Genomic DNA, 27042 nt, shown 5'->3' on the forward strand with positions numbered 1-27042 from the left:
ATGAGAGTGCGTTGCGAAAGTAGTACGAAGAGATGTTGAGGTCAATTTAATGATAATAGAAACAATACGTTTATACGTCGATGATTTTACAACAATTATTAATTGAGATAATTTTTAGTAACTGCAAATATATTTTTTCTTGTTGACAAATTATGAGCTAGGTTACTCCATTTACCCAGTAGTTAGAATTTCTCCATTTGAGTCTATTATTACATCTCTTATATCATCAACGAACAAGTCCCAGGGAGAGTTTATTCTCTTTATTTAACTTTTATATTCCTTTCTCGGTATAGTTGGAAAAAGGAAAATTCGTCGGTGCTCGTACAATTGACTTTTTCTGCTCTAGAAATAGCTATTTCTTTTTCCCTTTTCTGTCAAGATCCTCAGCAAATGACCGCGTATGTGTGTGTGTGTGTGTGTGTGTGTGTGTGGTGTGTGGATAGAAGAGGACCAGTCGCGTGGATCGGTGCGGATCTTTAGAGAAACAGAGTGATTCGCCAGCGTGCGCACGCATATCAGATTTTCGCGGGATTCGTCGGTGTCGTCGTCGTCGTCGTCGTCGTCGTCGTAGTAGTAGTAGTAGTAGTCGTAGTCGTAGTCGTCGTCGTCATCGCGGCGACATGACGCGCTTAGCCGAGCCGCGTCCCGCTCGCTCAGCCGAGCCGGCGTTCGTTCTCTCTCGGGATCGTCAGTACTGTCAGTAGTCCAACGACACTCCGCCGAAGTGCATCTACCTCATCTACCCCACGACGCGACGCCTCGTCGTAGTCGGGTGTTGGGTAGTCTTGCCGTACTATCCTCTTCTCTCAACACACAAATCACTACGCGCGCGCGTCTCCCACGAATCTTTAGTTATCTCTCGTTTACACACGTTCAATGCCTTCACTCCTCGTCATCATCATCATTATCATCACCCTCTCACGCTGCTCTCGCCGCCTTTCGATTGCGTGTAGCCGCGTGCGGAGTGTACTCGTGTCTCTCTTCCTTACGCTTCTTCTCTCCCCCTGCTACTCCCACTCTTTATCCGTTGTCCTTTGTTGTTCTGGTGTTGTTACACGTACTCTCCGTATAAGCTCTCTGTTATGTCAGTGAAAAAGAAAAGCATGGAAGAAAAGAATTGATAAACTTTTGTTACTATTTTTCTAATAATTTTTCTGTTCTATTTTTCTTTTCTCTCTATTGCCACCGACTCGAAATCACGCTGGTAAAAGCCAAAGAATTGAAAAACTAGTTACGAATGGCCTTTCATTTGATACTGTTATACGTGTGTGAATCGTTGATTTAATCCTCGTGAATTGTCGGTTTAATCCTCTTGAATCGTCGGTTTAATCCTCTCGTCACACTTTCTCCGCTTTGCGATTTGCTCTTCGTGACATTAGTTGCGTTTTTCTTTTTTGCATTGTAACGCTGAAATATAGTCGTGATTCAAAACAGCTTCAAACGAAAGACAAATGCATTGATAGATCAAGAGTTATTTTCAACTAGAGATTTTCATATCTCGGCGGAACAATATTATTTTATCACGGCAGTGGATCGTTTTTAAATATGAACGATGCGCGCGTCATTGTCTTTCTTCTTTCCGTATCTTTAACTTTAAAAGTCGTTTAAGATTTTTAGAGAAACTTTTTCTTAACAATTAGAAATAAAAGTTAATTAAAAATGTACAAAATTAGTTGGAAATTTAATAAATATTCACAAATTATGTATGAGTTTGTAGAGAATTTGAATTTTGTATTTTTGTTTTTCATACATGACTTTGTTTTATAATTCTTCTTTCTGAAGCATTCCTTGCTTGTTTTAATGTAGCTAAGACTGCAATAAGTTATGTACAAAAAATGCCCGTGACAATCTTTTATTAATTGTAAATAATGTCATTTTGAGAATATTTTATTTCGCGAGTGATCTAAATGAGTTTTTTTTGAAGGAAAACTTTAATTTTATACGCATCTCATTTTACTTTAAATTAATCGATTTCTCTTTATATTGTTCTTCATTTTATTATTATTAGTTATTATTAATACGATTTTTTCATTGTTTCCTATTAAAATCCAAAGAAATTTATTTATAAGTATAAAAATATATAAGAAGATAGATGATTTCTAAAAAAAATTTGAATAGTTATACATATATATGTGTGTGCCATTGACGCTGTAAAATTATATTTTTCAAGTTGTATGATTTCTTAGTAATCTGAAAATGTCAAGTACACGTTTTCAATCCTATATATACATATATCCTTCACGTTCTCTCTCTCTCATCATATTCTGTAAATCTTGTAGAGTGGAATGTCACTTTAAAAGAGTGAAAATAGAACCTGCGGTTTCTTACTCTACGAAATTTAGAGAGTATACATAAAAATGATTTCCTCATCCAGATTTGATCCTTCTTATAGCATCTCCTACCTTTCGCGTTAATGATCTACTATTTTCCAATTGCTACACAATAGACGCTTAAAGGTGCCAGGTATTGAATGGCGTCGATGTTCTTCACACTAATAATATGTGTATATATTTTTCTTTTTTTTTATCAAAATGATATGAATTAGTAACATGAACCTGCGAATGTAATTTCCGCAATTATAGAATATGATGATTATTTTTTCATTATGTAACCATCTGGCAATTAATATCAAATTGTGCTTCCGAAAATTATCTAAATAAAATATCGCGCGTTTCAATTTCTTTTCTTAAACACTCAGTTTCTTTAAATAATTAATTTTTCCCATTGAATAATGTTTAGTTAAAGAAATATTGAAAAAGTATATGTAGAATGTACCTATACAATATCATTTTCAGTATAGTTGATTGATATTTAATTTAATTTTAAGTGAACCAAATATCAAAACAAATATATTAAAATTTTATTTCGATTTATTTAGATATGCGATCAAAAAGGAAATAATTACGTTATTACATAAAAAAAAATTAATGCATTTATGCGAGAAACCATTATTACCCATAAATTAAATGTCAAATTTTTCCATGTAATCTCAATTCGATCAAATTAAATTCACCCTGCACATTAGATTCATCATGTGACGCGATAGATTCTTCAGATTTCCTCGATTTACCGCAACCACGAATATCTTCGTAATTCGTATTTCATCTATCGAACAAGAGATAGACGCGTACCCGCAAATCAAAAGCGTTCATACATACATGAATCCCAAATTTTGCCACCAATGGTGTTTCATTAATTATCGATTTGAATTCGAGGAAGAACGATTGACCAGTTTGGAGCAAAATTCTCCTATTACATTATTATGAATTGGATCCCTTTACGAGCATATTTGGTATCGGTGATTAGTTCGTTTGCGACAGATGCGTACACTTTTCGAAAGGCTGTTAAAATCGATACACGCGTTACGGCTCAAGATTGATCAAAGTTGGAAAGTTTCGTGATGCAGTGATTCGAAAAGACAGTGTTGTGCTTACCTCTCATCTTACGAAGGAAATGGACAAGGACAGGCATGCACAAGGTAAGGGAGCTATTTTGGATGCTACTTTTATTTCTGAACACTATCGATGACCTTTTTCGAGCCATCGCGTATCTCGTTTAATAAAGATATATGTCTTCCAACTCCTTCTTTTTCTTCTCCCTCTGTTTTTTTCTTTCTCTTTATCTCCTCTCCACCGCACCCTCTTCCTTCCCTCGCCACTCCGCTCTTTTGAACGCAGAAAAAGCAGTATCAAACGTTATATATAGTATAAAATTAAAACTAATATATTCTATTTAACAATTATTGTTTCATATATCAGCAAGGAATTATGATATATTCTTGCTTACATATGAATAATCCAAATATATGTAGTATAATAAGATTTTAATAAGGATAAAATGGGAATAAATATGATGGTTAAAAGATATCCATTATTTGTAGTATCGTGATTTAATTAAGTACGTGATTTAATTAATTACATGCAGAGCGAACCTTGTCGCTTCAGTCGTTGAATTAACAATATCAATAATCGTCTCTCAAAATAGTTCATACAAAAAAAAAAGAACTCCGAACTCGTGGCTAACTCTGAATTTCTGCACTTTGCCTCTCGTTGTCTCGTTATCTCTGTCTCTATGCACTGACTCTTACACGGAGCTTTGTCTCATCCTACGACTCACAGCGGATTGCCCGCGCTCTCGTTTTCTAAATCTCGACAACATGTAAGGTCACGGCAGTTCGTTACGATTGTCGAAAACGACCAATGATAATCGATCTCCAACCTTTAATTATTGTCTCTATCCGTTAAATATTCTCTATTCTCCTACATATCATTTAATCTTCTTTAAAAACTTTGTAATCAAGAAAATGTTATTTTTATTTTAATATATTAATTATCTAAACAACACAATATTATTGTTTCGATAATATTAGTATAAAAGAATTATAATTCTTGAAAATACTGTCATTTTTTATTCAATATTTTTAAGAGCTTTATTAAAAATATACGCTAAATACGGATCTAAAAATAATTTTTTTTTTGTTAGACAATGAAATGCATATGTATGACGCTCAAAACTTTTCAAAACTTTTGCTCATTATAGTTGATTTAAATAATTATTTTAATAACTCAACAAAAAATTATTTTCAGATTTGTATCTAGCTAAATTTTTAGATACTTTTCCAAAACTGTTGTTTCGTATTAATATTATACATAGAAATGTTGACATTTTTAAACATTTTTTAACGCGATGATGGTTTTTCAGAAGTGAGAAAAATCGGTTTCCTCTGAATATATTCAAATACATAACATTTTAATTATTCTCTTTTGCGGTTAAGAAATTTTAGGCTTTCAAGTGAGGTCAAATTTACAAATAAAAGTGCAGCTGACAATCATGAACAAAGTTGCTGAATAGTCGACACTTTTCTGGGCCGTTCGATCGACTCGTACTCTAATGATGATCCAACAAATTGTAACTACGTGAAAAGTGCCGACTCGTTTCTAGAATTATCTTGCATTTGTGAGATTTTGTATGTGCAAATTAAATCATATAACTACTTTGTTTCCACATACAAAGATTACACTTTGAGATTGTTCAAGTGACACTATTATTTGGTGTTTCTATAATTCTCACCATGTGGTGTTAATATAAGCATCACGTTATTTTTTAAAACCATTAACCTACCGGAAGAATTAAAAAGAATGTTTATAACATTCCATTAATGAGTAATATTTTTTTATGAATAGCACATAAACAAAAAAAAGATAGCAATTTTTATTAATATTAGTGTGAGCATTAAACGTAGATGATCCATTTATGAAAATATATCAATTATTTTACGTCGTACTCAGTTGTTGCAGCTGCTCTTTTAATATTATATACAGGTACTCTTACTGTTAATTCATGTTTTGCTGACTTACAGATTTTGTCAGTTAGAAATAAATGATGGCCAGTACGTAAAATAATTTGTTCCAGTCATTTGCATAGCAATAATAATCGTATCAGTACAATTTTAATACACGTATTATTAAGCAATAAGAATTAAAAGTATATACATATTACATTTAAGCAATATAGGAAAATACAGATTGCATTTTCAATGAGTTACGGTGGCAAAAAAATGTCATTCTCTTTTAATTTCAATCTCTCTCTTTGCGAACAAGTATGCATTATTACAAATTGGAAACATAATTGTTGCTGATAATTAGTTATGATGAATTATATCATCGTATATTATTTATATTTGACATAGAAATCATAATACGACGTAGAGAAGTACGATTCTTCTTATTCAAATTTGGAAATTTTTGAAATTTTTGAAAGTATAACGATATCAATCAAAAAAGTTATTGTAATATTCATTCTAAAATTTTGAATGATTGTTCAAGGCAATTATTTGCAAAACATAATAAAAACATAATGAAATTGACATTATTTAGGAAAAGTAATATTAAACTAAAAGATTAAGAACTTGGATCTTTAGTAGAAAATTTGGTTTATTTCTCTTTCAATCTAAATATCCGTCAATAATGTATTATTCAAGAACATCACTCGCACGAGTTCGACTGTCGACTATTGAGTTCAGTTATAGCGTTCTTTCTTTTTTACTACTACTTACATTATTGCTTTACGGTTCGACTGTGATTGACCGATTTCTTTAATAAGTTTACGTCTTTTTACGTGCTACTAGTATAATTCTTTGTGTAGTAAATTGACTGGTAATGACATTTTTTTAGCTTAATGTCATATCGGGGCAATAAACAGTCGAACTTTGATAATTGCAGGAAAGCGCTGTTGAAACGTTACGCTAAAAGTTATCGAGGTTGCTTTAATTAACCACAGTCAACTTGACGTACCACGCATTAACTTTCCAGGCAACTTTGTATCATTGAGTTTTAACTGAATCCAATTAAGGTGATTTTAACTATTAAGATTCAGTTAGTTAGAAACATGAAAATAAATGAAATGCTTAGAGTTGACCGAATGACGCTAAGCTTTTTGGTGTAGATGTCAAATTTATACAATATCATCTAATAATAAGATCTAGTACAAGAAAAACTTTATTTCCGAGAAAGTGAATCAAATACGAAATATCGCGACATGTCGAGTTACAACAGAATATCAACGGGAGTGCTTTACTTGATGATAATTAATTTCATGCAAAATATTGGATAATTAAATTTCCGCAAACGTTTTTATTATTACAAGATTATACATATAATACTGTTAAATAAAATTTAACTGTAATGAAAAATCTTTTTATAATAAAATTCTGAATAATCAAGCAGTAACTAGCATTACTTCTAGCAAATCGAAATGGAATAGAATTTATTTTTTTCAACTTACAGTAAATCGAAATATTAAATTAAATCTGATTTGTAATCTGATGATGACAATTATGTTTGAGAGGTCATATTTTTTTTGCAAACAGCAAACGCTAAAATTGTACTAGTCATTATTAACATCATCTTGTAATTGACTGATTCTGTATAATGCTGTTGAAAGAGCTGTCGTATATGTTATCAAATGCAATAATGAATTATTCAGACGCTTGTAAATCACTAATCATCATGGCAATCAGCATGTTCCCCAAATGCGTAATATTTGTATATATCTGTGTGGGTAGTTAATACGTTAATGAATATTTCAATATGACATTTGTAGTAACTTATCAGCCATTATATATGTGAAAATTTTAGTAGAATTTATGTGTGTGTAGACCTTTATATATATAAAATAGTTGACATTTAATTATTTTACATTAATCTATGCAGTGAACATTTTTATGTAAAATATTTAGAAACATGCGAATTGCAATAATAATACTAACAAATTTTGATCGTTAGTTACACTAATGAACACATCTTTAAATCTCATAAAAATTTTCTCCAATTAAATTTTATAGAATATAATTTTAATTTTTTTTTTAACTTTGTTACATATACTATATTGATGCATCGTCTAAAATCTAAAGTCTAAATATAAAAAAAATGTAATTTTTCTATTATTAACATCTCGCTTGAATCGTATTTTAACCCTGCTGGTCTGTTCGGGTCTATTTGACCCAAAATGATTTTTGTTTCTCTGTAACATTTTTATGTGACAAGTGAGCGTTTTGGTCTTTCATGACTTTGTTTTAACTTTACTGTGATTAAGAAAGTTTTTAAGATATAAAACAAAGTCATGAAAGGCCAAAACGCTCACTTGTCACTTAAAAATGTTACAGAGAAACAAAAATCATTTCGAGTCAAATGTCGAACAGACCAGCAGGGTTAAATTACATCCTGTACAATCTGCCAAAAATCAATAATATTGTTGAGGTTGTTCATGGTAGTCACCTAGTGGGCGCCAGCATTCCTTAGAAATTTTCTTTACGACAAAATCTGATATCTCTCCACAGCTTACGTCGGTAAATTATCCACTGTTGAGACTACAATGCAAACATTTCGACTCAAGTTTCATTCATTTCTACCGTATGATAAGAAAGAGCAACTGCCGTTTATAAATCCTACTATTATCCATATAATGGCGTATGGTAGACCGTTATTAGATTTCCTCTTGTGTCATTCAAGCTTGCTCATAAAAGGTCTTTCATTTTTCTAGTGGAATCTTTGTTACTTATCTGCTTTCTAATATTTTATCCACTCTTTGCGCACTCGATGATTAAGCCGATGCGGTAGCGTCACAAGACCTATTATATAAAAAAGAATGTTATGTTACAGCCTTTCTAAATAAGAAATATTTTTTTCAATAAACAACCTAAATAAAAACATTTATTAAATATTAAGATTGTTCAAAAACAAAAGTTATACAACTTAATTAGCTATCATTATGTATAATTATACATAATTATATTTAAACAAAAAATTGTTTAAATATAATTATGTATAATTATACATAATGATTTATATATCTGTACCTTGGTGATACAAGGGCCAATGTCCGAATTTTCAAATTATCTAAAATTTCAATTTTGTTTTTTATATTTTTAAAACAACAAGTAAATTTGTACGTAATTTGTATTCTTTATATTTTAATTAATAATGTAATGTTGTTTATTAATGTTTGTGAACAGTTAATGAGTACTGAGTAAACGAGGCCTATGTGCACATTGGTTGTTTTTGCACAAAGGTTAAAATGAGTTTGGCCTATGGATAATTATTATCTTTCAAAATGTATTTATAGGACATTAACTCTTTTTACAATAATAGTGGCTTTCATTTAGAATTCATTAATGTATATAACTCGAATTTAATAATTTTGGACATTGGCTTTTTTAGCACCAAGATACAGATATAATTTTATACAAGGTGTTTAAAAAGTTCTAGGACGGCAGAATATCTCGAAAACTAAGCATTTTAGAAAAAAGTGTTTCAGATAAAAGTTGTAGAGTTTCAAAAAATCTATTTACTGATATTATCAGTTTGACCTTGGATGGCGTTGCCAAGGTCACATCGAAATCACATTAACTTTTTTAAATGGAATACCCTATTTTTGTTTCTAGAATCTAATAGCTAGCGTCAAGAGCTTTTCAAAACCCTACAAGAAAGTTTACTTTTGTTGAGTACTTTCCGGGGCTTGAAAGCTACAGTATACTGTAACTTTCAAGCGTCGTAACTCGGAAAGTACTTAACGAAAATAAACTTATTTATAGTGTTCTGAAAAATTTTTGAAATCGACTACAAGAAAATGCAATAAAAAATATAGAAGGGAGAATATGTTAGGGAAAGAAGAATATGGGGAAGGAAAAATATGTTAGGGAAATACCAATACTCTTTAATTAAGGAACTACCGATACTCTAACATTATATCTTTTATTGCATTTTCTTATAGTCAATTATGAGAACTTTTCAAAACACTATAAATAAGTTTATTTTCGTTAAGTACTTTCCGAGTTATGACGCTTGAAAGTTACAGTACATTGTAGCTTTCAAGTCTCACAACTCGGAAAGTATTCAACAAAAATAAACTTTTTTGTAGGATTTTGGAAAACTTTTGACACCAGCTATTAGATTCTAAAAACAAAAATATGGTATTTTATTTAAAAAAGTTAATGTAATTTCAATGTGACCTTGATGATGTCATCCAAGATCAAACTGATAAGATCAGTAAATAGATTTTTTAAAACCCTACAACTTTTATCTGAAACATTTTTTTCCTAAAATGCTTAGTTTTCGAGATATTCCGCCGTCCCAAAACTTTTTGAACACCCTGTATAATTATATATAAGTATATATAATTATATAAGTATATATAATTATATATATTTTGATACATATGGACATATTTCATATATAATTTTATATATAAAAATTTTTTTCTCAGACAAGTATTTGTTTTATCATAAAACACAAGAGTTTTTATCCTTAATCTAAAATATTTTTCTAAATTTACAGTTTAAATATAACATTAATAATTCTAAAAACTTTTCTAAAACATGTATATAACATTAAGACTGTTCAAAAACAAATATTAGCTTAATTAGTTAAGTATTTGACTATCAAAAGTATATGCAGCAAAAATTTAACTTTTTTATCTTCTCTAATTATTTCAAATTTTGTGTAACAGAAGAATTACTAAAACAACTAACGAAATCATAATGAAGCAAAATTTGTCCAGCGTGTCCAGGTCGTATTAATTAAAAAATGTATAAGACGTAATATCATACAAAGCTATATTTAATATTTAAAAAATGTTTTTGTTTAGATTGTGTATTACAAAAATATTTTTGATTCAGTTTCTTTTATCAAAAGAGTTTCCATAAAGATCATACGCTATTAGAAAGATTCGCAAAAAATTCATCAACAATAGAGAGATATTTTAATAAAGTTCTTGCAAACACACGCATGCACACACACACACACACACACATATACATATATATATATATATATATATATATATATATATATATATATATATATGAGCGCATTCTACGATCTGTATGATAAACTTTCAAAGAATTTAGGGTTGAACTCGACCTGAGCGAATTTTGATGAGATCAGAATAATCACATTCTTGAAATGACACTTGACTGCTCCATTTAATCAATATGTATATGCCCTATACCTTGTGCATTAATAAAAGACCATTATATTATATTATATTTAAATAAATAAATTATGACGATAATTAAAAAAAGCCCCGTAATATAAAATATTGAAAATATTTTCCATGAGTAATATTTTTTTAAGTTCTCAAAAAAAATTGTTAACAATACTGTGTTATTCCTTTTCTCGTTTATTTTCCTTATTCCATTTAGTAAAGTAATGTGACTTTTAGCGTATAATTAGGTGATTATGCCATATGGAAAAAAAGGGAATTTTTTTGAAAGATAAATTGATACGTACTTGAAACATTTTTAAAGATTTTTTTCAGTTATTGAGTTAAGTTTCTGTTATCGTTGCTATATTACATTAAGTAGAACTTGAGTTGGTGTATTATGATGTTAATAAACAGACTGCCATTTTTAAACACTACTTCTGCAAACAGTCGCATCTTGAGAGTACATACTTACTAAATGGGAAGATGTTTACATTGCCTTTAAACACACCCACGTAAAATCATGGATGCGTCGTCAACATGTATGTGTTGTATGTAGATGCGACTATTTTTTAAATTGCTGCATCATACTGATATACTCGAAAATTTCATTAAAAATTTATCCATAATCACTATTATTTTCGTCATTATAAAACAATCAGATTATTTTAATTGTGACACAAATAATATTAGTTTGTATCCTTGACCTTTCAAAAGCAAATTCCTCGAATAATTTCTCTCTGTCTTCTCTCTTTCTCTTTTTTTCTGAGTGAGTGAGTGTGTGTATGTGTGTGTGTTGTTTATTGCAGGCTTGCCAAAGATTCGTTATTGGCTCGAATTCATTGATTCAATAAGATTTAGCTACAAGATAAAGAAAAATTAGTAAATAAAACAAAAATTAATATTTATATAATGTATTTGATACAATAATATTTTTGGAATTAATTAAAATATAAAATCCTAAAAATGATCAGAAAACGCAAAAGAAAATTGAACACAAGATTACGTACAAAGATTGTAATAATTGTATACATTTCTATCAATTACTGACGACACAACCTATCAAACATTGATTTTCCTAGAAGGTTATTATAATTTAACGTGCTGATTATTTAAGAGCAAGAAAATCAAGTTGCAAACAATATATATATATGTATATATACTTTAATGGATTGCATTAGTCACACTATCGCAAAAGTCGCACTACGATTACAGAACCGTAGCTAGAACGAATTTTGTGAGGGTGCCTGGGGAAAAGTAGAGGATGCTTACAATTTAATCGAAATAACGTTTTAGGATATCAATTTAAAACCTTTTTTAAAAACTAAAAAATAAAATATATTAATATAAAAATTACAAAAATAAAATAATGCATTATATCTATTTATAAACAAAAAAAAAACGTCTTTTATTCCATTTATGCATACAAATACAATAATAAACTCTTAACATTGAAAAAGCGAAAGATTGTGTAAAGATACATTAATCGTTATTTGTTCTGTTTAGAGAGTGCCAAAAAAATGTTGGAGAGTGCCGGACACTCTCTGGCACCCTTCTGGCTACGGCCCTGTACGATTAACGTTATCGGGAGATTTCTGCGATTTATTGGAAGAGAATACGCAAAGAATTTTGATCGATGCGCGACAACATTTGAAGATTTCTAAGAGAAAACATAATAGACATTGATTTTATGCTAAATTCTCCGTTTTTTGAGCGAAATATTTGCAAGTTTACGATGCCGTTCTCATGTTTATGCATGATTTATATTCTTCTTCACCTGTTCCTCTTTTTTTTTTTTTACTTTATCAACAAATTCTGGAAACTAAAAATAAATGTTTATATTTCTATTTCAATCACTCACTCATTCTTCCTTTCTCTCTCTCTCTCTCTCTCTCTTCTCTTTTTCTTTCCCTCCGGGTATTTTACTTAAATTGAAACAAATATGAAAGACACAAGATATACACTTCCGGATTCACCGGATTGAGTCAACTTGTATCGCCCACATTTCTTCCTACAGTCAGAGATCGTAAATTCGCGATTTTATGCCAATTTGAATTTTGCAAAAATATCATTCGTAACGTACCCACGGTTCTCTCAATTCAATGTTGCTTGCAATTTTCTCTTGCATTTATGCATGCATCTTTCGAGGTCGATGTGGTAACGATGCTTTTCTATTTTGCAAATTTACGATCATACCGACGCCGCCGCTCCAGTCCGTTCCGAGCGACTGAGACAGGCGGCGCGGCGCGGCGTTATGCATATGATCGTCGTCGCGCCGCGTCTTTATAGCGCAATTACGAATATGCACAATACTACACACGGTACACAGAATCCGGCGCATAACGTATCGTTGAATGCGTAAGAATACATAAGAAAAGCTACGCGGAAATGTGACATTGATTTTGGTACGCAAATGTCTGTGTGTTCGCAGCTGTACTGCAATCATTCAGAGCACAAAAAATAAAGAAATATTAGTGAAAGATGACACATAAATAAGATATTGATTATTGTTTAGTGTAAGATGTCGCATGTTACACTTATTGTGTATGTACATAGGTACATATTATACATAGGCGATTCAAGGTTGGCATGTTATTAGATTACTACCGCCGCTACCGCGTATCGCACTAGATGCTAGACCGCAGATTACTCGATCGCTCATCTTATTAAGGCTTAAGGAGGATTTTATCATTTTTTTTTAAACAGACGATTAAAACTGATTTGATCATCTCGAAAGCTACAACCGAATATCCGTTATTTTTAAAATAGGTTTTGAGAATCATTTCGATATTCATTTCACGTTATATTTATAATCGCGATTCGATTTAAGGAACTCAAAGTCTTTAAGTATTAATAACACGAATCATTCCCGATCCGTCTTCACCGTCTTCGTTACTACTCGAAACAAGTAATTTGAACGATTTATTCTCACTAAAAATAGAGAGAAATCCGGATATTAGTAGAAATTATATTTACACAAACTCTTTCCTTAAAAATTGATCATTTATTTATAATGCTTTACATTCGCGAATACAGTGAATAGGAAGCAGGTGGTAATCTAACAACTTGCGCAAGTTGCTCATGCAATTTCTTTCTTCTTTCTAATGTTTTCGGTTTCAGCTGTTTTTCAGTTTATCAGTTGAATTTTTATTTTATGTCGCGATATTAAAGTTATGCGAATATGTAAGTGTAATCTATGATACATGAAAATTATTGTGATACTACGATCAATTTGACATCGGTGGAGTAAAGATGACGGGACCGTTCTTTTTTTCTACTGCCTAGCTGACAGATGGCCGATTTGCGTGTCAAACGCTCGGAAAGCCGTGCACATATCTTATCATCGCAATTGCTTCAATTGGAAAATATTTCTGTGAATTAATTTTAAATTTTAATTTTAAATTTGCGCCATAATCTTGGAATAATCGGTGCTAGGTGCATTGAACTGATACAGAGACACACAAATTAAAATAAAATTAGAATAGTAGGTGAATCAATAAATCTATTCACAATAATTTCAATGTATAATTGTTGAAAAAAGTAATTTTCTATTCCACTATTTAGACGACCTTATTCCGTTAACCTTTAAGTAGGTAGATGGTTTACTAGTATATTACATAATTAAATTTATATTAATTTTATATCTTTAAAAAATAAAAAAATAAATAAATTTCAAGGGTTAAATAACAAATTTATTAATTATATTGCCAGCCTAAAAATAAATATAATATTTATGTGGCTCCTCAATGGAAGCACCTACCCACTTGAAGATTAACACCGACAACGAGTTTATCTGCCAATGTCTATTATTTATTATATAGACTACTAGGACATGTGCGATCAGATCAGATCCTATTATTTAGATTGTGTCTTATAATCGTTAGATTATATTATATTTCGATTATTTGATATCTGCAAAGCGATATACAAATAACATACCGTTTACGTTACTATTACTAATAGTTGCACAGGACAATGTTACAATTACACAATAAATTTAAACTAAATACATATTCCTATACACTTACTTTGTTACGACTTTTTTCACTTACATTACTAATGAAAATGACGGGCAATTTGTACATATTTTATTTAAATTTCAATTCATTAAATTTAATAAATTTACTATTAAATCCTTTTCTATTATAATTATTAAAATCATAATATCATTTTATTATTATGTTAATTTATCTTAATCTTATTTGTTAATCCCACATAGGCCGTGCATGCGTTTATTAATTTTATTATATGTGTATAAATAATATACATAAACCTTGAAGATTCGATTAGATGCGTAACACGATAATAGATCTTGAATAGAGCTACTATTGTCATATCTCGAAATATTCCAGGCTGTTTGCTCATCATCTGTTTCTCTGCTCGAATCTCATTGTCAATTTCTCTTGCGGAAAGATTAAGGATAGGCTTCGAAACTGAAATATCTCTTGACGACCTTCGACATTGCCGAGCGTTTCCTCGATGATCCTCTATCTTCGACGTGTTTCAGGCTTCGTTCAATATCGTTTTTGCTCTTGCCTCCGTTTATCCATTGCCTGCGGGCCGTTCTTTCTTTCCCGCAGTTCTGCTTCTGCTGCTTCTGCCTTCTGCTCTGTCTCGAAACGCGGCGGCTTCCTCCTTTCTCCCTTTGACACGGTCACTTAACGATCCCCTTTTTCTATCCAACCCCTCGTGTCCCCCGACTCTCGCTCTCTTTACCACTCTTCTACCTCGTCTACCCTTGCCTCCCTCGTGTATTCCCATTTTCGTGCATCTATATCTATCTTTGCTCATCCGACCCTTGAATTAAATTACACCCCGGAGGTCGAACGACTTTGCCCCAACCAGCTCTAGCTATAGGCCGACCGCAATACACGTTCCTTCTGCCTATTCAGCCTCTTCGACCGCAATGATATCGTCATCATTTATATAATATGTATGTAACTGTGGCCGTGCAATTTTATATCAGCCGTCAGTATCTCACTCGTCCCTATACAGTCCCTATTTTATCTCTCTTTTCTATTCAGAAATTCAAGTCAGAAATGCCTCACAATCAATAGTAATAATATCCATGTAATATCCATATAACATCCATAGTATCCATATAATATCATAATAGTGTCAAAATAGTACTAATATCGTTATCGGTTATATTACGCATCGGAGGCATTTACCTACAATTTTACAGCTTCCTAACGCGTGTCTCTTTCTCGCTAACGAGATTATGAACGAACACTATCCGGCAAAAGTCACAAATTAAAAGAGAGTTTGTCTTTCACTATTGTTACATGATTTTGCTGACACTGCTGGCATAGTTGATATTAAGTGACAATTTATTTTATTCTATAAACTGTATGCATTTATAAAGCAATTGATATTAGCGAGTATGACGGGTGGGTAAGATGTAGTAAAATCAGTGTTATATAAATTATCTTATAAAACAATGGTCTAAAACAATAGTTTTGCTTTATCTTACATTTTTGATATTTATTAGCACTCTTCTTGGCATACACAAAACAATTCAAGTAAATTACGACTAGCCAAAACGAACCGCATTATAATTTCTAGCAGTCGTGCCGTGTGACATTTTCTAAAATCCGATGTACGACTCTTTAGATTTACGCAGCTCAAACTTGAATAACATCGAGGCTTAGAGAACGATGCGCTAATAAAGCCAAGAGCTATTTTAATCTAGCCGGTATGGCTTTACCTTCACAGATAAATAGAATCTTTAAAATTTTCCGAGTACAATTCGCATTATCTCTTTAAGGATTAAAATTTCATGCGATTTAAAATTATGAATGCGGGTTTTTTAGTGTGTGCGTGTGCGTGTGCGTGTGCGTGTGCGTGTGCGTGTGCGTGTGCGTGTGCGTGTGCGTGTGCGTGTGCGTGTGCGTGTACGTGTACGTGTACGTGTGCGTGTGCGTGTGTGCGTGTGTGTGTTAATATAAACGATAATATTAATTGATAGTTGTAATTTTTTTTTCCTGCGCGCGAGTACTAAAATGAATTTGAAAACGAAAACGTACGCACTGATATATATAAATATATAAAAGAATTGGCCACTTTAGGCAAAATTGATGCATGACACACAAAAAGTAGTAAATTTTAAAATTGTTCAATAAATGTTTTAAATTAGAATTTCAACGAATTGCTATTTGCTAAAATTAGACGGAATTAAAAATCAGCAAGTTAACATGGAAAAGTGATTCGTTTATCGACTCTAGTAGTTGAAGAGAGATTTAGTCCACATCGCGTCGCTTGAAAAGGTCACAGCGTGGAGGCCCGTGTGCTCTGCACATTCGTCTCTTTTCATCATTTCTCAAAAAGTGCATACACTCGAATTTTTTATGAGAACAAATTTCTTACGAAGCAGTCACCTCGAGAATTCTCGCGCGCGCACTCCGCTCGCGTTCACTCGTTCTCTTTTCCTCTTTGCTTAGTTCCTTACGAACGGAGACACGCTTACGCGGATTGGCTTTCGACGAGCCGCACCATCGCACGCTTGCGCAAGCTTTTCGAGGTGAGCTTTCGGGCTGCGTTCGAGTCGCATCGCGGACCGTGGCACGTGGAGTAGTGTCCGCGAACCTCTATCAGAATAAATTCCGTATTTTTTTATTGGTCGCTCGTGTCGCGCGAATATATCGTCGCGCCCGATTGTTACACGGAATTTAGATACATAATAAAATCCAATTGTCGAATCGCGTTTAAGCGACACGCGTCGAGGAAGCGCGTTTGTGTCTTCGTTCAATTTATACGAACACGTGCGAACGTATGAAATGATCGATGTCGCGCATTGATATGGTGCAAGCTGGCAAGTTGTATAGTGAAGTGTTTAATATGGAGGAAACGGTGTATTTGAAATAATAAAAGTTTGTTGTGCTTTGTATGTACCTAGATATCTTTTTATCTATTTTTTACGATGTAAAACGTCGTATTATTTTCACGTTTGCACTCGTGTATCATATTTTTTTCCAATGATAATGATGTAAAATTTAATTTTTAATAATTTGACGAGCGAATCTCGAGGCATTCTTTATTATTCTGCCGCAATATTTCTTCTATCGATTGGATTAAAAAAAGGATGGATATACATACATATAATGCACGCGCGAGACCTTCTCGTCTGCACTCGTGACGGTTTATTAAATCATCCATTTAACACTGTTTTCTGATTTACACAGTAACTTCTGTATTTTGAAATAACACACACGCACAACACAACAAATCGTTAGGCATGCATATCCATTATATAAGGGGAAAAGAGGATCCATGTATGTACGTATATATTAATTATAAATATGTATGTATGAATTATGAACATTAATAACGCAAATAGCGCGGATTAATTAAAAGAGTAAAAGATTTTCCGTAGAGTTTTTATATTTTCTCTCTTGTAATATATTTTTATCTCAGCGTCCTTTTTTTAATATGCGATTTTATATTTAAACAGTAATAAGCGAGTATTCATGTATTCATATAAATTTATAAAAACATATAGGGGAAAATAAACTTGGTCGCCGCATGAATATAGCTAAGCGTTTAGACGGAGAAAGAGCTGTCTAGAATTTTAATTAACGAAAATGGAACACGATTTTAATCATCATAAACGTGTTGCGATCTGTCGGATGTTGATCGACTTTAAATGATATGTACGTATCAAATAATTAAAATAATAATAACTAAGTAGCAAAAATTGATTTAATATAGTCGCATGATCTTGACGCAAAAGCGATAACTACTACTCAACTCGAAAGTTGTTTTGCCGTGCAACAATTACAAAGCACCGCATCTCCCTTCCCTTTAATTTTCCTGTTTCTACCTGTCATTACACTCGACCTAAATTAGCACCGTTGAAAGCGGAGCTTTGCTTTCACAAATTAAATTTCTTCAAAACGACAGTCAGTTTAATGCTATAAGAGTTTGATTTTTCATTCGATAACTCATTTTATTTAATCGCTTCGTTATATTCACATTACGCACATTACGATCGGTTCTTGCGCTTAATTCAATTTTAGTCGTATTAAAAATCTGCAATTGTGATAAAACGTGCATTTTATGAATGCGGAAAAAACAGAGGAAGAGATAGAGAAGGAAAGAGCGACGAGAAAAATGAAAAGAAAAAAGTAATTGGAATAGTTGTCCCCGTGAAGATATGACTTTAATTAGACGGGTTCCTCATTCGCACATAAAAGCGCACATCATACCGTGAATATGTTTATCGTGCAGAAATTTGTCCATTTTTCTGTTCTCCAAAATGGATTATATAACTGATATAACGCGTGATAAATTTCTCGAATATAAGGACGGTGAGAGCGTCGGAAGATTTTCCAGGTCGTTCCGTAGAATGTAGTGGAAATTCAAATTGGCTTGCGGCGAAAAACGAAAAAATGTGGATGTTCTTCTAGATATTTGTATCGCATACACGCAGTGACATACAATATATGTTTTGTTCGTGAATTTTTTTTACAATTAAATAAAATGAACATAACGTATAATCGGCCGTACCGTTTTATCTATAGTTTATTTCTTTTACAAGTTGCAAGAAGTTTTTCTCCGCTGAATTTCATTCGTTATCTTTTTTTTTCACCGAGATAAAAATCGACAAAGTTATATGAAGATACTAGTGAAGAGGATAAAACGAGTTTCGTGGTATCGGATTTGTAATGAACTTGACGTTGCAGGGTGTATCGAGCAAATTGATCAATCGCGGCGATAATCTCGTATCGTCACGATTTGTTTCTATGCATTTTATGCATTCACGCATTCCTAGAGCATTTTTCTTTTATTTCTAATATTTTTTAAATTTTTCCTTATACTTATATACTTATAACCGTATACTTATATCGTATTAACCTAAATGTATTATATAATTATATACATATAAGTATCCTAATGTAATTCTATCGTCGAAGAGATAGAGCATAATAGAATAATTATTTTAGAATAATTTTTTCAATGCAATTTTAATCTCAAGAGCTTTGAAGATTTTAACGGTCATTTTGTATATTATTCACATGTGTGTGTGTGAATCATATTTCGACGAGATTGTAATAAAATTTATTTTGATTTTAAAGAACCAATTTAAGATAACTTATTACATTTTCACATATCGAAAAATTAATTTCTAAATGACGATTTGAAATGTAAATTATTGAGATATAAATCAAATGTAAATTAAATTAGTAACAATCGTAATAATGTAATAGAAAATAATTTCGTGATTTTTCAAATAACACAGATTTAGTTTATATGGATACACGCGAACAACGTTGTTTTATCTCATTAATATAATGGTTATTGTACGGTAGCAATAGCAATATCGTGCAGATGACTCTATATTCAGCACAAATTGGATTGTTCTAAGCGTTTCAAAGTACATGAATACTCGCATTCTGTAGTAAATATATGCCTCGAAAAAATACGCTCCGATAAACAGTTTATTTTAAGAAAATCAATTTATATATTTATCTAATTGTAAGTAGTAGAAAAATATAATATTTTATTGTAAATATACAACCAACCGTAGCCAGTGATGTGAATTCTTATCGGAACTTATTTAACTTCTTCTCTTGATAAAATCAAGTCGTTGAAAATTTAAGCAAAATTAAAATCTAATAGAGATCTTGGGATCATTAATTTCTCTCATTTTTCGTTATGACGCAGAAATTTTTTGACCCTTTGAATTGAATTACAAATTTTTAATTACGCCAATTAGAGAAATTAATCTTTTCCAAATTAAATTTCACTTTCATCAAGTTTTAGTTTGCAGCAAATTAACACTTTGCACTTGTATATTGGACTCGGGAAGAAAGGAACTTCTGCGGAATAAAATCATATTATCACGGGCTAGAAGTGTGACAATTAACTCTAAGACTTGAAAGATAGTAGTTTAAGTGTGCGCGATAAGAAGAGAAATGAAATAACGATGATTTCGCGGAAACCGATGGAAAATAATTTACGATAGTATTTGATTACAATCGAATCGTGTCAAGATCAATGATTAAAAACATTTTTCAAGTGCCAAGTAGTGTTCTAAATCATGCACACGTCCAATGATGAAAATTGCACGAATCGCTGTGCTATCGGGAGCGAGGAAAGGAGATTGTGATTACGTTTCCTTTCCACCTAAGAAATGAGCCAGAGTGAAAGAAGAGTTGTGGAGCACGGTCCTAAGGACTCACCTCCGCCTTTATCGCCGTCGTCGCCGCCGCTGCCACCGTCACCACCACCTCCACCTCCACCTCCACCTCCTCCTCCTCCTCCTCCTTTGCCGAAGCTTCCGGCTTACTCGCAGCAAAAACTCTTCAAGAAATGCAAGAGTGCCACGTTCCAGCTTGATGGCGCGACATATACGATAGGTAATTGTCATAAAGCGATACAAATCTGTTTCGTATAATTGATTGAAAAATTGTTATTTAAATGAATTGGCAATCACGTGCTTACAGTAGATAATTAAAGATAATTACAGATAGATAATTAAAAACATTTTCCATAAATCAGTACAGTTTGAGCATATTGTATTAAAATAATATGAAATTGAATTAACAATGAGAGTAGCATATAGAGCAGAATAAAACTCGACAAGCGAATATTTGCTTATTTTTAGACAATAAAATTAATACATTTTAATTAATTTTATCTGTTTATCTACATGTGTAATAATTATACGCTATTCTCGCACATTATTATTTATAGTATAATGAAAATTATGAGATTCAATTCCTTTACGAACGCTCGATTCGTAGCACACATTTACTTTTTTCGTGAGAAAACAATCGAGAGAATCACACAATTCCGCAGACACAATTACTTGCAATACATGGATGAAAAATCGGACAAAACTCGGAATTTAAGTACTGTCTTTAGCCATGAAGAAATTGGAGTAGTTTATAGTTACTGGGTAACCGCTGTCGGAAATAGTTGCAAAGGGAAGGTTGTATGTGAAGGGTGAAATAAAGCAGGACGAATACAGAACCGAAACAAAGTCGACGTCGAGTATCACGGGTCACGTCTTTTCGTGGAGAGTTTTCGCAAGTTGCCAAGCGTGAAGATAAATTTGCTCTGGCCCGAATGCAAAAACAGAATTTAAAGACTAGTGCCGAGAGTCTCAGCTTTGCCAACATTTATTCTGCCGTAAAATAAGATAGTTGAGAGATATATGTATATATCGTTACTGCCTGCTTTTTTGCTGTGTAATTCATTATTACGCTTAGATGACGCTTAGTTAGCCTGCATGAATTTGTTTGATGCATTTGCGAAATGAAAAACGTTCTTTTGTAGGATAGATATTTTTCTCGAAATGTAAATACTTAGTTACCCGATGTATTTGCGAATTTTGAATTATAGCTCCTTAATATCTCGCGCTCAAATGCTAATAGTTAATAAGCGTGACATTTTGTAGAGAGTATTTTATTTTACAAAGATGGAAGTAAAAGTAATCCTTTGTAACTATTATTTCCAATTTTTCTCTCTCTCTCATTTTATTATTTTAAATTTTATTTTTGAGCTTTATGTGTGCATTTAATTATATTAGGATAAAATCGGTATTTATGCCGCAGCAGTCAGAAAAAATAGAAGGAATAAAGATAGTTTGGTCACAATCACTTTGTTATGTGCCTTTATGCTATATTAGTATTGTGTTATAATTACAGTTCTTTATTGTTAATATTAACGGAAATATCGTGAATTGAGTTTTTTTATGTAGAAGTAGCGCGATCGTGTATTACCATCCACGTAAAATGATTACAGTAGGAAATGTAAAAGGCATAATGATTATTTCATGATATGTAAATGTAGAGCAATAGCAAAGGATGGAATACAAGTGCATAGCTCTTGTATTCTTTATTTAGTTTAATATCTTGTATATCCCACTTGTTTAGGATATACGGCCTTTTCAGTGAGCAGGATTTATGCCGTAATACAGACGCTGCGTGATTGTAAAGCAGCACTTGCCTCTATATTGAGAATACAATGTGCACATATCAGATCTCTGCACTCTGTTGATGTCTGTGCACACTAATTTCTTTAATATTGCATTATTATTACTTTGTATACATATTTACTGTCCTTATTCCCTAATAAACTTTGTAAACACGTTTCGTAAGGCATTATGTTATTTCATATCATATTTGTAAATGTTATTTGTAAATTATCGATGCGCCGTATATCTTACACATGAGTAGTCGTAAATCCCACCACTTTTTTTTATATGACAAAAATGCAAGGGTTTTTTTTTAATTTTTTTTTCAAGCATAAAAAAAGAAATATTTCATATTTAAAATTTTTTTTATAATAGTAAACAGCAGTGAAGTTTTCATTAGTATAATTTATTTTCCTTAAACATAGTAAATAATACTTGATAAATTAAATTTTTGATAGCTACGGCGTACTCTCTAAAATCTTTGGAGTGGAATCCCACTCTAAAAGTGTGAAAATCCTGCCAGTCTTGATAAAGAGTGGCAGGATTTTCACACTTTTAGAGTGGAATTCCACTCTTTTAGATGAAATTCCACTCCAAAAAATTTAGAGAGTATATACGGACTTTATCTTATGTATACAGCTTATACGATTAATGATAATTTCATTTTTCTACAAATGTTTTCTTTTCTTTTCAACATTACTTTTTAGTGAAAAGTACGAAACAGAACGTAACATTTATAGAAATTAAAACAATGAATTGAATGTGTAGAAAAAGAAGAAAATGTTATAGACAGACTTTTACGATCGCGTATCGTGTTACAAATCTGCTTAATAGCCACATGTTTAAATAACTGATTAAGCTGCTAGCTATTTATTACGATAGAAAATAACGATAATAAGTAATCCATGACATGTTTCCTTTCGATAAGGATACACGGCTTCGTAACATTATTCTGGTACTCTTCTTATCTATTCAGTACTGCACGCAAATCCAGCTTGGTCACGACACCTCAAGAATGGGCTTAAATATTGATTTCCAATTTCTGTTACGGGTTGCGCGCTATTCTTATCATTTAGACGAATATACTACCGACGAGGCGTCGTCTCGTATGCTTTTCCGGTTGGAGTTGAATAGTTTTGTACCGTTGGGTTGCTTCTTTAGAAGACGATAATAGTACCATTTCTCTTTCGTAAACAAATATTTTTCGCCAACCTTGTTTTCGCGGCAAAGCTACGGCAATTTCTTCTTAGCTTAGATACTTGATTTGTGCAAGATCGCGGAAACATTTCGCGAAGAGAATGCCATTTCAACAAAAATAAACTCAATAAACGGTCGAGCGTACGAATATTGCTTCAGTTATAGAGCTTTTTATTTAGAGAAACACATCGTATTTTAATGAAGACAACTTTGATCGTCTTCAATGATCGCGTGTCAGCCACCATTCCAGTCAGCATACAATAGTTTGTTGCATCGTGTTATTAAAGCGCGGCAATCAATAACAACGCAACGTACGTATCGTTTTCAAATATGTCGTAACATTTAACATAATAATGTATGTATATGTACATCAATTCAACATGAACAAACTTTGACTATATGACCTGGCCAAATAATGTTTTTAAAACATTTCGACAATGTTTCGAAAAAATTATGTGCAAGTCAAATACAATCTTTTTGAAATGTTTAAACAATGTTATTTTAAAATGTTGAAAAATACACATACAATTAACATTTCTAAATGTTTCCTACGGTTTCTGAGCGTCTCTTTAAAATTTTTGAAAGGTGCATAAGAATCATCAATATATTCCGTCTATCTACGATGCGATAATTGGGCGGCGGATATCGACGGAAATTCACAATGTGATGATTCTGGACGAACACAACTGAATGATGTAGTTATTTTTTGTTCTTATCAAAGCAGTAGCGTATAGTTGGATGGACGGATGCGATGAAAGCCAATGTAATTTGAAAGCCAGTTAGAAATTCATTACGGATCCGAAATAGTTGGTGCCTACGTGATCGTTCTGCTGCCCATTAATTAATACCGTATATTACTCGAGTTTCAATTGATTGCGAACCGAACGATATTGTATTTCTTCGCGGCCGGCGGCCGATGATCGTATCATCGATTTGTTGATGTGTTAACCAACGATTATCGGATTATCTATTTAAACTCCATTGTATTAAAAGAAATAGCCACTCATATCTACTGAATAATAAAGTTGCGAAGAATTTATCGTAGCGACTTGAGAATAATCTAACAGTCTAGCAATGAAGTTCGATTGGGGCGGAGAAGTGCAGCAACGATCCATCTATCCACGATGCGATAGTTGGGCGGGCAGATATCGACGGGAATTTAGAGAGTCGCGGTGACAAGATGAATGGGATTACGTGTTCCAGTGACGACGTCATTCCATTGGAAGCTATCGTCCGCGCCGCGTATTTGTGCGATCGTCCGCCGCGCTCTCAGTATTATTAGATCGGCATTTTGTCCGTTGGCGTATTAGCCATCGACATACGTCGATACAATATCAGTTCGTTTAACGGAGAAACGCATCGATTTTTCCTATTCCCCGCTTCGGATTCACCGCGCTGCTGGTTATGCACCCGTTGCGTCGCTTCCGTCGCGCCGCATCGTCGACTGCGTCATAAACCGCAGCGGGCGCGTGTTTATAACGCTTCAGCGCAATGCTTTAGCGAATTTTACAGAGTTTACGGAGAAATATGATCGCTGTGTCGAAACGCCCGAACATGGCCGCGTATGCGACACGTAGCGAGACCTTCCAACTCTAATTCTCTTCCGTCAAGATAACCGCAACAGCATGTATTATATCTGTACCTTGGTTAAGGCCAGTGTTCAAAATTGCCAAATTCGAGTTATGTACATTAATGAACTCTAAATGAGTCACTATTATTGTAAAAAAAGCCAAACTCGAATTTGGCAACTTTGGACGTTGGCCCTTTCAGCACCAAGATACAGATATTATGGTTGTCTTGATGAATGCCGATGTGTTTATCGTAATTTCGATGGAAACGACGCGTTATGTTTAACCTCCTTCGTCTTTTTAATTTCTTCGTTGAAATGACCAACAATCGCGTAAGGACATTTAAATGCTTAACTTGTTAGAAATACTAATTTCGTTTTTAATTCACACATATTGCAACAATGCAATTTTCTGCAATTTCTGAAATTTGTCAGATAATAATCTTTATTTAAGAAACTCCTACTTTTTCCTAGTAAGTAATGCTCAAAGAAAGTCGCTTGAAAGTCACTTTATTCGCGTATGACTTATCATCTTTTAGTAAAACTTTGGACTTCACGAAAAATATACAAGTTTCCAAAATGGTAAAATCCCATCTCGCCATTAAGTAAAACTGTCCTACTTTCGCAAAAGTTTTTTCGCGCATCTTTCATTGTTGTTGACCAACGATTACGAAATTTGCTGTGGAGATTTCACAGTTTAAAAGTTTTCAAGTTCTAAATGACAAGATCGAAGAAGGTTCCTAATTAGCCCTCCGCTATCCCTCGTATGAAGAAGGGTCATTAAGCTGAACAGCACTATTCGTAACGTATTGTACATAGAAGTTTAATGGAATTTTACATTTAGTTATTAACCGAGACCAACAAGAATATTTAATATATTTTAGTATTAATAATTTAAAGAGTGAGTTTACACGTAGGACGTAGGTCTATTATCGTACTTTGCTATAGTCGCAAGATCGTTCATTTTAGATAGACTTTGCGTAATCATTTTAGTTTGATGGAACGATGTGTTAATTAAATTTCAATAAAGATATGAGCTATGAACGTTATACGGGCTAATGTATGTTATAAATTGGACGGATGTTCCAAAGTGATTTGGCCGAGACAACCGTTACACATACGTATCCTTTAATTAACTTATTTGCAATTTGTTTCTTCTAAACTTTGGCAAATGTTCAGTAATCTTGGATAATCTGCGTTCGCAAGTGCTATTTACAAAATTGTTTACTTGAACTTTTTTCTTGTCTTTAGTACATGCTTAATCGAGGATTCTTCGGATGGTGGCAGATAGCGGTACGAAAGTGATGACGTACTTAAATTCGCACTTATATTTTCGCAGACACGTTCGTGCTTCTTACCGAAATACGAAATGCAAGAATTGGCCGGTCGCCAGCTAAAATGCCGATGGCAGAGCTTTCTCCAACTCCATCCTTCTCGATCGATACCGAATGGTACTCACTGTTCGCAATGATATCACGGCCCTTGTATTTCGGCACGATATCATCTTCATCCATTAATTAATTGACTGATTAATTTGAGATCGTTATACTTATATAAAATATATTTATGACGCTAAATATTGGAACGTCAACAATTTTTAATCTTTAAAGATTGCTTTAAAGAAACTTCAATGATCCTTCTGTTTCCTCAATGCACATTTATTTGCGGAATATTCTATTGGCTTTTTCTATTGGATTTTATATACAGTATACAGTATAATGCGACAATAAAATATTCATAGTCGAGATGAATATTCGAGCCGGTATGTGAAGTATTCTCTTATAAAAGAACAATGCCACAACAACGATAAGCGTGCACGCGAATCATTAACGCGTCTGCGACTGGTAATAAAAAAAGGGAAAAAAAAAGAAATATATAT

The 27042-nt window shown here is 32.6% G+C and overlaps 1 protein-coding gene across 14 annotated transcripts in view; it reads left to right on the forward strand.

Annotated features, from left to right (window-relative positions):
* Positions 1-27042, forward strand: part of LOC105198448 (calcium/calmodulin-dependent 3',5'-cyclic nucleotide phosphodiesterase 1) — a 100188-nt gene that overhangs the window by 8587 nt on the left and 64559 nt on the right. Inside the window, exons 1-2 of one of the 14 annotated variants that reach the window (XM_026136534.2) lie at positions 610-790; positions 3026-3478. The exons of 2 other annotated variants lie outside the window; for them this stretch is intronic. In XM_026136534.2, coding sequence (XP_025992319.1) covers positions 3454-3478 — 25 coding nt within the window. In that variant the 5' untranslated portion in view covers positions 610-790; positions 3026-3453. Of the gene's footprint in view, positions 1-609; positions 791-3025; positions 3479-17033; positions 17363-19684; positions 20838-27042 lie in introns of those variants that run through there. 11 more of the 14 variants (XM_039446143.1, XM_026136535.2, XM_026136536.2 and 8 more) reach the window with 11 other exon arrangements.

The sequence above is a fragment of the Solenopsis invicta genome, chromosome 2 (genome assembly GCF_016802725.1).
Source record: "Solenopsis invicta isolate M01_SB chromosome 2, UNIL_Sinv_3.0, whole genome shotgun sequence".
Taxonomy (NCBI): domain Eukaryota; kingdom Metazoa; phylum Arthropoda; class Insecta; order Hymenoptera; family Formicidae; genus Solenopsis; species Solenopsis invicta.